General features: G+C 38.2%; 1 protein-coding gene across 2 annotated transcripts in view; it reads right to left on the reverse strand.

Moving 5' to 3' along the window:
• CYP39A1 (cytochrome P450 family 39 subfamily A member 1) overlaps positions 1–12,666 on the reverse strand; it is an 83,085-nt gene that overhangs the window by 63,768 nt on the left and 6,651 nt on the right. For both annotated transcript variants that reach the window (XM_080806942.1, XM_080806941.1), the window contains 4 exons: positions 9,902–10,037; positions 7,758–7,932; positions 6,307–6,456; positions 5,286–5,379 (listed from right to left, as the gene is read on the reverse strand). In XM_080806942.1, the coding sequence (XP_080663068.1) occupies positions 5,286–5,379; positions 6,307–6,456; positions 7,758–7,932; positions 9,902–10,010 (528 nt within the window). In that variant the 5' untranslated portion in view covers positions 10,011–10,037. The remainder of the gene's footprint in view (positions 1–5,285; positions 5,380–6,306; positions 6,457–7,757; positions 7,933–9,901; positions 10,038–12,666) is intronic.

Genomic DNA, 12,666 nt, shown 5'->3' on the forward strand with positions numbered 1-12,666 from the left:
CATACAGAGCTTATATATCTTTAGTCAAGTTTATACCTAAATATTTCATTTTGGGGGATACTGATGTTAATGGCATTGTGTTTCTAATTTCATACTTTACTCATTCATGATTGGTACATGGGAAGGCAGTTACCTTTTGGATATTAACTTGTATTTTGCAACATTGCTATTATTGTTTGTTAGCTTCAGTAGTTTTTTTGTCTATTCTCTTGGATTTTCTACAAATATGATCATGACATCTGTGAAAAAAGCAGTTTTCTATCTGCTTTCCCAATTTATGTAACTTTTATTTTCTTTCTGGATTTACTGCATAGGACTTCCAGCACTATGTTGAAAAGAAGTGGTAAAGAGGACATACTCACTATGAAATTCTGATACCAATTTCTAATGTGTGTGTATATGTGGAGGGGGAGTTCCAAACAGCAATAAAAACACTCAGGACACCATCTAGTTGAACTCAGTTCAACTCAATTCTGACACCATCTACCCAGAAATAACATGGGGTTCTACAGGTTAAGGATTTAGTCCTCCAAGACTGTATCTTTTCCCCACTTCCCACCTGCCCTTCAGGTGCCAGTCACAGCCCAGGCTATTATCTGTACTTTGTGCCAACTGGCTACAGATTGGAGGTTCTAACTACCTCATCCTTGGAATTCAGATGCCTGCTTCAAGTCTAGTTTGTTATCCGTACTTCTGACTGCTCGTATAAATCAGAGGTTCCCGCAACCCTTCCTCACATTCAGTTAATTTGCTTATGGGGTTCACGCAAGTCAGAGAAACATTTTATTTACTGGATTATTATTATAGAAGGATATGATAAAGGATACAGACAGACATGCAGATAACCATACATAATAATTTCATTTATATACAAGCACATGTAAGTGGTGTGTGTGTGTGTGTGTGTGTGTGTGTGTGTGTGAATATATTGTTGCTATTATAATTTTAACAAATTGTTACCTGTTAGATCAATTAAGATTAAGGAAAATAAATTTCTATTTCACCTTTACTTATTTTTTCTTTGATGCTCTTCCCTTCTTTATATAGATCTAAGTTTCTGACCTATATTATTTTTCTTCTCTCTGAAGAACTTCCTTTAATATTTCTTGTCACTCTCTCATTTTTTGCTTGTCTGAAAAAGCCTTTATTTCAACTTTACTTCTAAAGGATAATTTCACAGGGTGCAGAATTCCAGATTGATTGTTTGTTTTTTTTTTTTCTCACTCTACTCTTTTAATATTTCACTCTACTCTATTTTTGTTTTGCATAGTTTCTCAGGAGAAGTCAGAAAAAATTCTTATCTTTGTTCCTCTATAGATATGGTGTTTTCCCTTCTGGCTTCTTTAGGACTTTTTATCTTTGTTTTTTTTTTTTTTTTATAATTTAAAAATGATGTTTTTGGTGTTTACATGCCTTGGTGTTCTCTGAACTTCCTGCATCTATGGTTTGGTGTCTGACGTCAGTTGTGGGAAAATTCTGTCATTATTGTGTCAAATTCTTCTTCTGCTCCTTTCCCCCTTTCTTCTCCTTCTAGCATATTCCCACTGTACAGATGCTATCCCTTTTATAGTTGTCCCACACTCCCATAGTCTTTGGGTATTCTGTTCTACTTTTTTTTTAGTCTTTGCTCTCTTTGTTCTTCAGTTTTGGGACATTCAACTGCTATAGCCTCTAGAGATTCTTCCCTCAGCTCTGCCAGTCTACAAATAAGCCCATCAAAGGCATCCTTCATTTATGTTATAGTGTTTATTATATCTAGCATTTAATTATTCTTAGGATTTCCATTTCTCTGCTTATATTATCTATCTGTTCTGCCATGCTGTCTACTTTATGTATTAGAGCCCTTGACATATTAAGCATAGCTGTTTTAAAGCCCCATCTGATCATTTTAGTACTGGTCTGTTCAGCCTTGCACTTGTTGTCAGGATGGAGTGGCAACTTCCAAGATCCTTCTATGTGGAACCAGAATCTGGCTTAGTTAGTCAAGACCCAGATAGCCTTGGACAAGTTACTTTAAGCTCTGCATCTCTATTTCATCATCTATAAAATGGTCATAACTTGGTATCTACCTCATAGAATTGTTGTGAGTATTAAACCAGTTACTACCTATAAAGGGCTTAAAACAAAACTTAGTACATATTATCATTTTGACAATTTTAAAAATAAACCTCTGCTTTTAGGAAAATGCAAGCAACACAGAAACACAGGTATCTGGAGCATTCCAGAGCAAACCCTACCCCCATTTGCCATGAAGATTCTCAGCCTGTACACCATGGAGAAAGCACTGCCAAGCCAGGAGATAGTATAAATACCACAATATGCAGAGAAGGGATATCTGACTGGAATGGTGCCAACTAAGATCAGGGCCCCATCCAAGTCCACCTATGGTGGCTCTCAGATCATCACACAAACTCCATGGAAGCTTTATCTTCACTGGGAGGTTTCCCAGTCACACCTTTGTTAATGGTCATTCTCCATCGTGGGGAAGAGATTCAGATACATTTGCATTAAGTTACTCATGTACTTTGAATCTTAAATAACTCAAATTCAGGTGATAAAAATAGTGACAGCTAATGCCTAGTCATTGCTTGCTAAGGCGAGTACTGCTTTAAGGGCTTTGCAAATGTTCAACCATTCAATCCTCAGTACAATTTGAAGAAGTAGATACTATTATCTTCACCGTTTTACATTTGAGGAAACTGAAGCCACTTAAGTTAGGGAACTCAGCCAGGACAGATAGCTTGTCGGTGGTTGAGCTGGAATTCAAACGCTGTGAGCCTGGCCCCTGCTCCAGAGTCCACACTCTTAGCTACTGCGATATACTGCCCCATGAGAGATACAGCCCACAACTCCCATGGATTAGGGATTAAGAGAACTGTATTGTACCACTATGTAGTAGTTTTGCTTCAGATCTTGGGATACATAAAATAACTGTTAAATCACTATCAAAGAAAATACACGATGAGAGACTAGAACTGCGACTTACAAAGGCATGTAATGTTTCCAAAGTGATTAACTACTCTAATCCTCAGTTTTCTGGTTTTAATAATCTCCAGTTTTCTGGGTATTAGAGCTGCTGTGAAAAACGAGTCATGAATTTGTGAAATGTGTAACACTATGCCTAGCACAGCGTAAGCTCCCCATAAATGTTAATGATGTCTTATTGCTTTTATAACAATGGATTAGCAAAATTGCAAATTATTTAAGTATAAATTTTATTCACTGCTGGTTTCTATCATACAACATAAATTAAAATAACACAAAGTTTATAGTTCATGGAAAATCCTATACGTGGATTTCATTCTTTGGATGCTATTCTGTAGGTGAAATCTTAATTTTAAATGAAAATACTAGTTTAATACATATCTAGAATAACAAGGGAGAAATCACCACACTTGATGTTTATAATGTAATAGGATGTGTGTGTAATATTTCCAAAAAACAAAAACTTCTTCCAGTCTTCTGCTTAACTAGGCCATTGAAATCTACTTATACAGAAGACAACAGAATCTTTTATTTTCTTCTTAGACCACATTAAAAAAAAAAAATGGGTACAGAACACAAGCTCAGTGTGAACACTGCTGGAAAAAAACAAAAATTATACACACAAAAAATGAAAACTGCTCCTGAATGTTCAAACTGAGTTCTGCCCCCAAGTCTTAAACATTGGATTAGCTTCAGCAAAATGCAAAATCTGTCTTTATTCAAACAGAGAGTTAGAGTACCCATGATTAAAAATGCCTCATTTCTTCAGAGTAGGAAAAAGAAATGCTGCTCTAGAAGTAATGTCAGTGGAGAGTTTTAGCTGGGGCATTCAAAACCCTGTTTGCCAGGCCCGCAGAGCACAGATCCATCTGGGTACATCTTTTATACACATGCCTCTTCACCCCTAAATCCTGGGAAACGATGCAAACAAAATGTGTTGGGTCTGTTTGTAAAGTAGAATCCTTAGCTAAAACACTGTTTATCAGGGTGGGGCATTCCAAAATAGCTTTCTATTCCCTTTATTCTGGTGGGAAATAATTAAACATTCATACATTGCTTTTTTTCTGAAGTGATCTTCCCTTCCAGTGTTAAGCAGAGTTGCTTGTGGTAATACTTGCTGTAATAATGAAAGGCAAGCAAATAAAAACACTTGACATCATCTATAAGTAAGAAAAGGTCTGATTTTGGGGGCACCTGGCTGGCTCACTAGGTTAAATGTCTGCCTTTGGCTCATGTAATGATCTCAGGTAATGATCTCTGGGATTGAGCCCTATATCAGCCCCCTGTTCAGTGGGAAGTCTGCTTCTCCCTCTCTCTCTGCCCCTCCCTCCTGCTTGTATGCACGTGCATGCTCTCTCCCTCTCAAATTAACAAGTAAAAATCTTTAAAAAAAAAACAAAATAAAAGGTCTAATTTTTAATGATAAACACATGGTCTAAACTCTTATGTAGTCCTCCCTCCTCTCTAACTTCTTCACAAATATTAATTCACTTAATCCCCACATTCTATGAGAGAGGTGTAGAAACTGAGCCAAGAGACAGGATGCCATGCCCAAGGTCATGAGACTGGTGACTGAATTGGAGCCCATGTTCAGACCAAGTGAATCCCAGTCAAATGAAGGGGAGGGTGGGTCTGGAGAATCAGGTCGTTTCCAAAAGCTCCCCGAGATTCTGATGAGCAGGCAGGGTTGAGAACTTGTCATTACACAAGCATCAGAAACACCTGGAAGGGCTATGAAACCACAGGTTGGGGGCTCCACCCCAGAGGCTCTGATTGAGTCCTCCCCAGACGAAGTTGGTACCATTGGTCTAGGAACCACACCTGAAGAACCACAAGTCTAGGACACTTGGGACAGTGGCTTCCAGTGCATTGCTTTTCAAATTATACCTCACTACCTCCTTTTATTTGAAGAGAGAAATAATTAGTGATAATGGCATCGAGAACAACGTCTACTTTGCAGAACTCTGTTATCCTTATCTAATGTGCCATAACTCCCAACTATCGCTGTTGACCTAACTATGTAATATATAAATCAATAAAAACCTCAGCACCTTGTTATATGCTGTTGTCTGTAGCCTTGGTTTTTTCTTATGTAGAAGACTATTAATACCTACCTCATTGTTACAAGTTGTTTAGTAGAATAATGTATGTAAAAATCCAACACAGTATTTGACACAAAATGTTACCTAAATAATCTCATGATTTTTGGAAAAAAATTATTTTAAAAATCATACCTTATTACTGTTTTCATCCCATATATTTTAGCAAAAACTCACTTGCTTTAGCAAAAAACTACTTACCATGGAATTATCTTTTGCAGATTTGTATGTTTTCATATCTGGAATGGTTTTCTCAAAAAGTGCTAAAAGCCACTTTTTGGATTTTGACCAGTTTCTAGGCAAGAAAAAAACGTGCATAAATTAATTTGAAAGCACATCAGGAGTAATAGGTCGTAGCATTAAAGGGGGGAATATCTATGGAATCGTAATTACTTCTCCAAATTTTGTCTTTAAGTTTCCTAGAACTTCATGCGAGGTCTACCTTCAGACTTACTAGATCACAAAGAAAATGGAGTGGGCAAGGCAGCCACATCTTAGTGGGGTTTTTGCAAACAAATGTTTGAATCCCTATAGGATTGGCATTGAATAAAAAAAAAAACAAAAACAAACAAAAACAGAGCCCATGACCTTATTATTCTACTTTTACTCTGGCTGTTAGCAGTGGCTGGAGGATGAGAAACTAGCACAAGGACCCAGTGCTGGCTTAAGCCAGGTAAAGCAAACTGGCTACAATCTTTTTCATACTTTCTGACCAGTCACCACTATAAACCAACTGCCAAGACATTTAAAAACTCATGTTTTATTTTGCATTCGAACCACTGAGCCAACTGTGAAAAATACATTTGGCCATACCTCCTTGTGCCTCAGGGAGAACAAGGCCAACCATGTCAGACTCTAAGACTGGTCATGCCTGATGATTTAGCAGGGTTCCAAAGTATAGCAATGAATGTGATCATAATAACAGTAAACAGGATAAAAGGCCTCAAAACAAACTCTTTGTTTCATTCTCGTATCTTCTCTCTGGCTCTCTCTCTCTCTCCCTGTCTCATTTTTGCTCCTCAAAATAAGGGGAAAAAAAAAAGGAAATAACGCATTTCTCTTCTTCAGTTCCTCCATCACGTCACCCACAACACCAAAAACAAGTTCGTCTTAAGAAGTAGCTCCTGTCTCTTCCTCGGAGATGCTGCTCTCTCTACTTAGAACAGGGAAATTGCTGGGAGGAGCTTGGTCAGTGAATTAATTGTAGGGAAGAGCTCCCTACCTTAGGAGATATTCTGGCATCTGGGACCCGTACTCAAAACCTTCATCATAAGCTTGAAAATGCTGATAGAACTCCCTGATTTTTCTCTCATCTGTGGGAAACAAGCCTTTTTTAAAGAGTATATTCATTGTGACTGGATAAAGGAGATGCCTACAAAGAAAAACACATAGAAAGTCAGACCCAATGACCAAAGAAGAAAGGCGAAAGAAACAAAAAAAGGACATTATTTAATAGCTATATATTAGGGGTAAATAATAATACGCAACAGATTCTTTTGGGAAAGAATCAGTTTCAAAAGGTTTTAATATTTGTTTACTGTGGTCAAGATAACTTAGGGGTAACTGAAATTGTGGTTCATTTATCTGAAGATTTTAAAAGGCTTTCTAAGCAATCATTGTTAGATCTTGATAAATGTGAGATCATGTGTAGAAATAAATTGATTCAATATAATTTCAACAAGTTCTCATTTAGTAAATAATAGCAATAACTAAGATACAGTCCATGACTTTAGACAGCAGCAAAAGAGAGCCAAAAAATCAGGGCAACACGAGTTACCAAATTTCCCAAGCTCTCATAGGATCCTACAGATTTAAACTACTACAAATTGGAGTATAATATCTATCACCATAAGTGAATAAAAATAATTACTGTGGCATAATAAGGGAAAGAATATCAAAGATTGTTAATACGACCTAGGTTAGTAACACTAAGTACTGTTTGTTTCAGTTTTATTTGCCATCTCTTCCTCACTAGAAATTTTTCAGGATCTCCTTCCCCCCAAAGTTTCAAGATATCCAAGAATTTGCTTGGTTTGTTGTAGATACTGGGCATGCTAAAAGGTTGGTCCTTTGCTTGCCTTTTTTTGTTGCTATTGTTTTTTTCTCTCTCTCTTTCTGGACCTCTAACAAAATATTAACTGTTATTCTTTTTTATGAGTCTGAACTACTGAATCCTGCCTTCAGCATCCCAGTGTCCCACTGAGATGGAAAGTGCTTAATAGGTAACTTCAATTGATCAAATCTCCTTATGCACATGAAGAATTTTTCTCACAGCTCCTAGGCCCAGCCCTTACCTTTACCAGAAATCTTCAGAACATGGCTGAGGTTACTTGATTCCCTCCAGTGCCCTTCCCTGTCTCACCTGTCTCTTAGCATTCCCTCTAGGTAGGTATGTTCGACATGGCATGGAATGGCTGAGGAGAAATTACTGTAAATGTATTAAAACGATCATATTGGCTCACCTTAAAATCGGAGTGCTAATGAAAAATTGTCCATTAATTAAGATGTAAAAGATTAATAAAATCTCTTAAATTACCAGTTAGATCGACTTCATTAATCTACCAGATAATTTTCTTAAAGTTCAATGTGCAGGATTCCAAGTTTTTTATTCCAAAAAACTCCCAAAACCAAAAAAACCAACAAGCTCAAACACTACTAATGCATGTATTTTACCTTACTAAGTTGTTCAGCTCCATTGTCCCATGAGTGCCCAAGTTCTCCAGTTGCTCATGTAATTCTTCAGTCAGTTGTCCAGTGAGTTGATAGAGGTTGAATGTCCCTAGTTTCCCTTTCATCATGACATAAAGTTTTTCATGCAATGTTAAAAAAGTATTCTTTGGAATTGATGCTAAAAACAAAGAAAACTATTTTTAACAGAAGCAACAATTCCTTGAAGCAAACAGTCAATCTACCTCTACTATTACTTGGCCACAGGGACTGCAGTCAAAGCCTTCCCAGTATATAAAATCACCTCCTGCAAGTAAAAGGAGGTGAAGATTCAACCTATCCCATGAGACTGTAAGAGTCTGCAGGGAAATTCACGTTTGGGGGTGATCTACAAATGGGTGACTAGGAGGGCCTATGGGAAACACAAAACTGGTGATTTTTACTTGCACGTTAAAAAGCTTTCATTGGCTTCCTCCATTTTACAAAGTTTACAAAAGGCCTTCTACCATCTTTCTAGTTTTCCAGTGACATTTCCAGGCTCTTCTCCCCCGAGATTTGTATGTCAGGTACACTGTGGTATTTCCAATATTTATATTTATGTTTCCCAGCATTTTTATTAGATGTTCTAGCTGTGCAAAACACTCTCCTTGACTAGCCTCACCTCATTTCCACACACCCACAGCTATAAGTCACACGTTTCTCCTGCCAACTTCTATTTCTTCTTCAAGCGTCTACACTTCCTTACCCCATGAGTAGCTTTGGGTCCACTACTTCCTTTGTATTAGTGCTCATGTTTCTTCCATGATACACACCTCCTGCTTGAGTTCATCTAGTAACAGTATGACTTTTTAAACTCATTATTCTTTTATATTTTTCTTTAATCTTGTTTTATTGTCTGTAAGGTAGCTTTTTCAAAAAATAGTTTTTAGTTTTCTATTTCATCAGCCTATTATGTATTTTATTATCAATTAAAAATAATGTTTCAATTTCCCGAGCATAGATCTTCTCTGTACTAGGGGGATATACTAGAGGAATAGGAAGCTGACTCAAGAGCACATCTTAACATATTTTGTCTATTAAATAGAAATATTTAAACATCAAAGTCCCCAGAGGCAGCATATGTGAAAAAACTTGATCACTTCCATGCACCCCTGATTGGCAAGTAAGTTGCCATGTTTTTCTGGAGGGATATGTGAACTTACAGATTCAGAGCCTTCAAACTTCAAAATATTTATATTCTTTGATCTGGAATTCCATAGTTTAAGTACCGAGAAGCAATCAATAGTCAAAGAATTTAACCAACATGTTGTGATCTTCATGCAGGCAAGAAGAAACAACCATCATGCTCTTGGTCACGGGCAGCTTCTAAAATTTTTTTTTCGTTTAATGGCAAGAGATGCATGAGAGGCTACATGAAGAGGAACCTAAGAAAGAGGCCAAAAAGGAAACCAAGAGGAAGAAGCTCATAGACAACAGAAGCAAGCACAGACATTACAGAAGCAGAGAAAAGAATGAGGCACCAAAACGAAACAGCTCCCCATTCCTGGGAGGACGAGTGGCCTCAGCACCTCATATCTGCAGCCTGGGAAGAAATCAAGTGGGTGGTCACACCGGAAGCATGCTGAGAAGTACAATCCAAAAGTCTCTGAGGAGGGAGAGCAAAAGGCCACGGATTACATGAGGCCAAGCCCCACTTACCTTAATAGCCCTAGGAATGTGTCAGGAAATGCCACAGTAAAGGGTGCATTAAGCAGTAGAATTCTACTTTCAGTGAGCAGAGTAGCAACATGTGATCAAGCCAAGAGATATAGCCTGTGGAACATTGTCTACACAGTAGCAGAACAGAGTGAAGGACATCCTGGGAGCTGTAACAGGATACAGATTCCAGATATTTTCCAAAGTAAACAACAGTGGGGTACCTCATCTCTTACCCACATATAATTAAGACTTACGTGAAGCTGCCAATAATTTGTTTTTCAATGACCGAACTCATCAGATATTCTTTCTACCTTCTGTCCTGATTTTAAAGTATAAAATAAGGAAGGGGCCATCAACATTCTTGATAGAGGAGTGAGGATATAATTGTTAACAAAGCTACTCTTGGACTCCAAAGTTGTATTTCAAATAAACTATCTGAAAATATTCTTTACCTGTACGATAGACAGGATTTTGCACTGCTAGCTCAAAATTTACTTCTTTGGATTTTAGAAACACATTAATTCCCTCTTCTTCAGTAACAAAGGTCATTCGGGTGCCCATAACGAAGACTGTAAACACTGGTCCATACTGAAAGATAACACAAATACAGATATTAATAAGGATTTCTAATAAGTTACTGGGTCATGGGTTATGCAAGAACCCTAATGCTGAAGTTATAGCCAAGATAAAAATTATTATGATTATATATGTAATTAATTATAAATTTTGCTAGATTAAGACAAATCTAAATTATACAAATCATAATGTATTCTATCCTAATACTTAACCTTCATTTTGATCATTGTTTGAAATTTCTTTTCTTATAGTATGACATAATAATTAGAAATAATTACTAGGGGGTGCCTGGGTGGCTCAGTGGGGTAAGCCTCTGCCTTTGGCTCAGGTCATGATCTCAGGGTCCTGGGATCAAGCCCTGCATTGGGCTCTCTGCTCAGCAGGGAGCCTCCTTTCCCCTCTCTCTCTGCCTGCCTCTCTGCCTACTTGTGATCTCTGTCAAATAAATAAATAAAATCTTTAAAAAAAAAAAGAATTACTAGAAATTACGTCAAACAGTGATATTTAAACATTGTTTTCCAGATATCAGTACGCTTATGAGTAGCCTATAGCTCAGTTTTGTCCAAGAAAAAGATTCAAAACAGCTGACTTAAATCTGTGGTCACTCAACGATGCCCTGCAATCCTGAAAAGTTTTCTAATGTGCTCACTTTCCAAAATTACTATTTCCCCTGGATACCTGCCCAACCCTTTCCATTCTGAGGTACCATTCCTGTTTTGTAACTTGCTAGGAAACTCGAGGCAATCAAGTAAGAGCACTCACAACTTTTCACCACCAAATCTTGCAAAGATATACATTTGTACCCATTCTCTATGCCTCCCCTCTGGTTAGTAGGAATGGGAGGTCCTGCCCCTGTAAAATGCAAGTGCTCCCTCACTTATGTTATGGATTCTACACTCCTACCTTCTCTTCATTCTACGTCAATGCCTCCTGTCATCCACATCTTCAGTTCTGCCCTCTATCAGATCACTAGCAGCCTACAAACATACACTAGCCCTAAGTTTGATTTCAGGAAGTCCATGATTTTGTTGGGAGGCTTCACTACTGGGCAGAGACTGCCCTCTCAGGGCTAGCCAATTCTTGGAGAGAGCAGAGGGCTCAACCAGCCAGAAACATACCTTTCACCAACCCATCATTAGTCTCTGCCCATCTACTTCCTTATCTAATGCTCACACACCAATATTTTCCCTGCCTGAAATCATCCCAAGGCCAAGTACCAGGCAACCAGAAACCACCCATATAGTCCAAAGCTGACAAGAATTATTCAAAGTGGCCAATCCTAAATTGTTTTCCCTGCCCTGCTTTGCCTTTCCTGAGGAAGTCCCAATAAAGGCTCAGCCACAGACTTTTCTCTGGTGTTATCTTGGGCCTCCTGATGGATACTGGTGCTTTTCCCTGTGGTCCTGCATGGCCTACAGCGGCCCCCCCTTTTGGGCACCCCTCAGACCTGTGGGTATAATAAACATCTTCCTTCCAAACCCTCCTTCTCATTTCCTCCTGTGGCGGCACTGACATTATAATACCATAATACGTACCACACATACATTCTTGCAGCAATCACCCATACTTTCATACCCCATTATAATTACTATAGTTACTATAAGTATTTCAAAATATTATGCTTGTCACTACCCCAATATTGCAATCACTTCTAGGCAACCCTGAAATGGCATGTGATCATTCCTACAACACACTGTTGGGTGCTATCAGGCAACTGTGGGCATGAAAAACATGAAGCCACCAAACAGTGAAGTCTCATTTTCTTACACTGGTAATCCTGACGTCTACATGACTTTCCAGCATCACCCCCGCCCCTTTTTTTGAGAGTTCTGCTTATTAATTTATTTATTTGAGACAGAGAATGGGAGAGAAAGAGAGCATGAGAGAGGGGAGGGTCAGAGGGAGAAGCAGACTCCCTGCTGAGCAGGAAACCCAATGTGGGACTCTATCCTGGGACTTCTGGATCATGACCTGGCTTAACCAACTGAGTCACCCAGGTGCCCTGACTTTCCAGTATTCCTTATCTACAATTACTTGTTAATCAATATTTAGAAGAATATGAATAATTTCCATTGTTTTGTACAAATGAGAATTCTTAACTTCCCATTAGGAAAGTGGCCCACGTAACACTTATAGGTACCCGGGCCACAGTGTAGAACAGCCAAGTTCAAACACATTGAAGAACTGACCTAACTACTGCTGCATGGTATTTAAAATAACTTACTGCAAAACTGCACTGTACAAATGATCATGTCTGATGTTATAAATTCTGTGGCAGTGGGGGTGTTTGTGTTTCTGTCTTATTTGCTTTGCTTTTGTTCTACTTCTTTGTGCAATGTCTGGATGTTATGAAGCAAAGGCCAGAGCACACAGTATGTTGTAGTCGTGGTGCTTGTGTGTTTGTTCATGTACATTTTATTCTAAGATAATGATAGAGTAATATGCAGTTATAAGAAATAATACAGAACAAACCCATGTACACATTACTCTGTTTTCCCTAGTGTTAACTGGCTGTAAAACTATTAAATGGTATCACAACTAGGCCACTGACAGTGAGCAAGTTAAGGTATAGAAAATATCCATCACCATGAAGATGCCTCAAGTTACCTTTTTTATAGTCACACCCATTCTCCACTCACCC

Source organism: Martes martes (assembly GCF_963455335.1).
Source record: "Martes martes genome assembly, chromosome: 6".
Lineage (NCBI taxonomy): Eukaryota > Metazoa > Chordata > Mammalia > Carnivora > Mustelidae > Martes > Martes martes.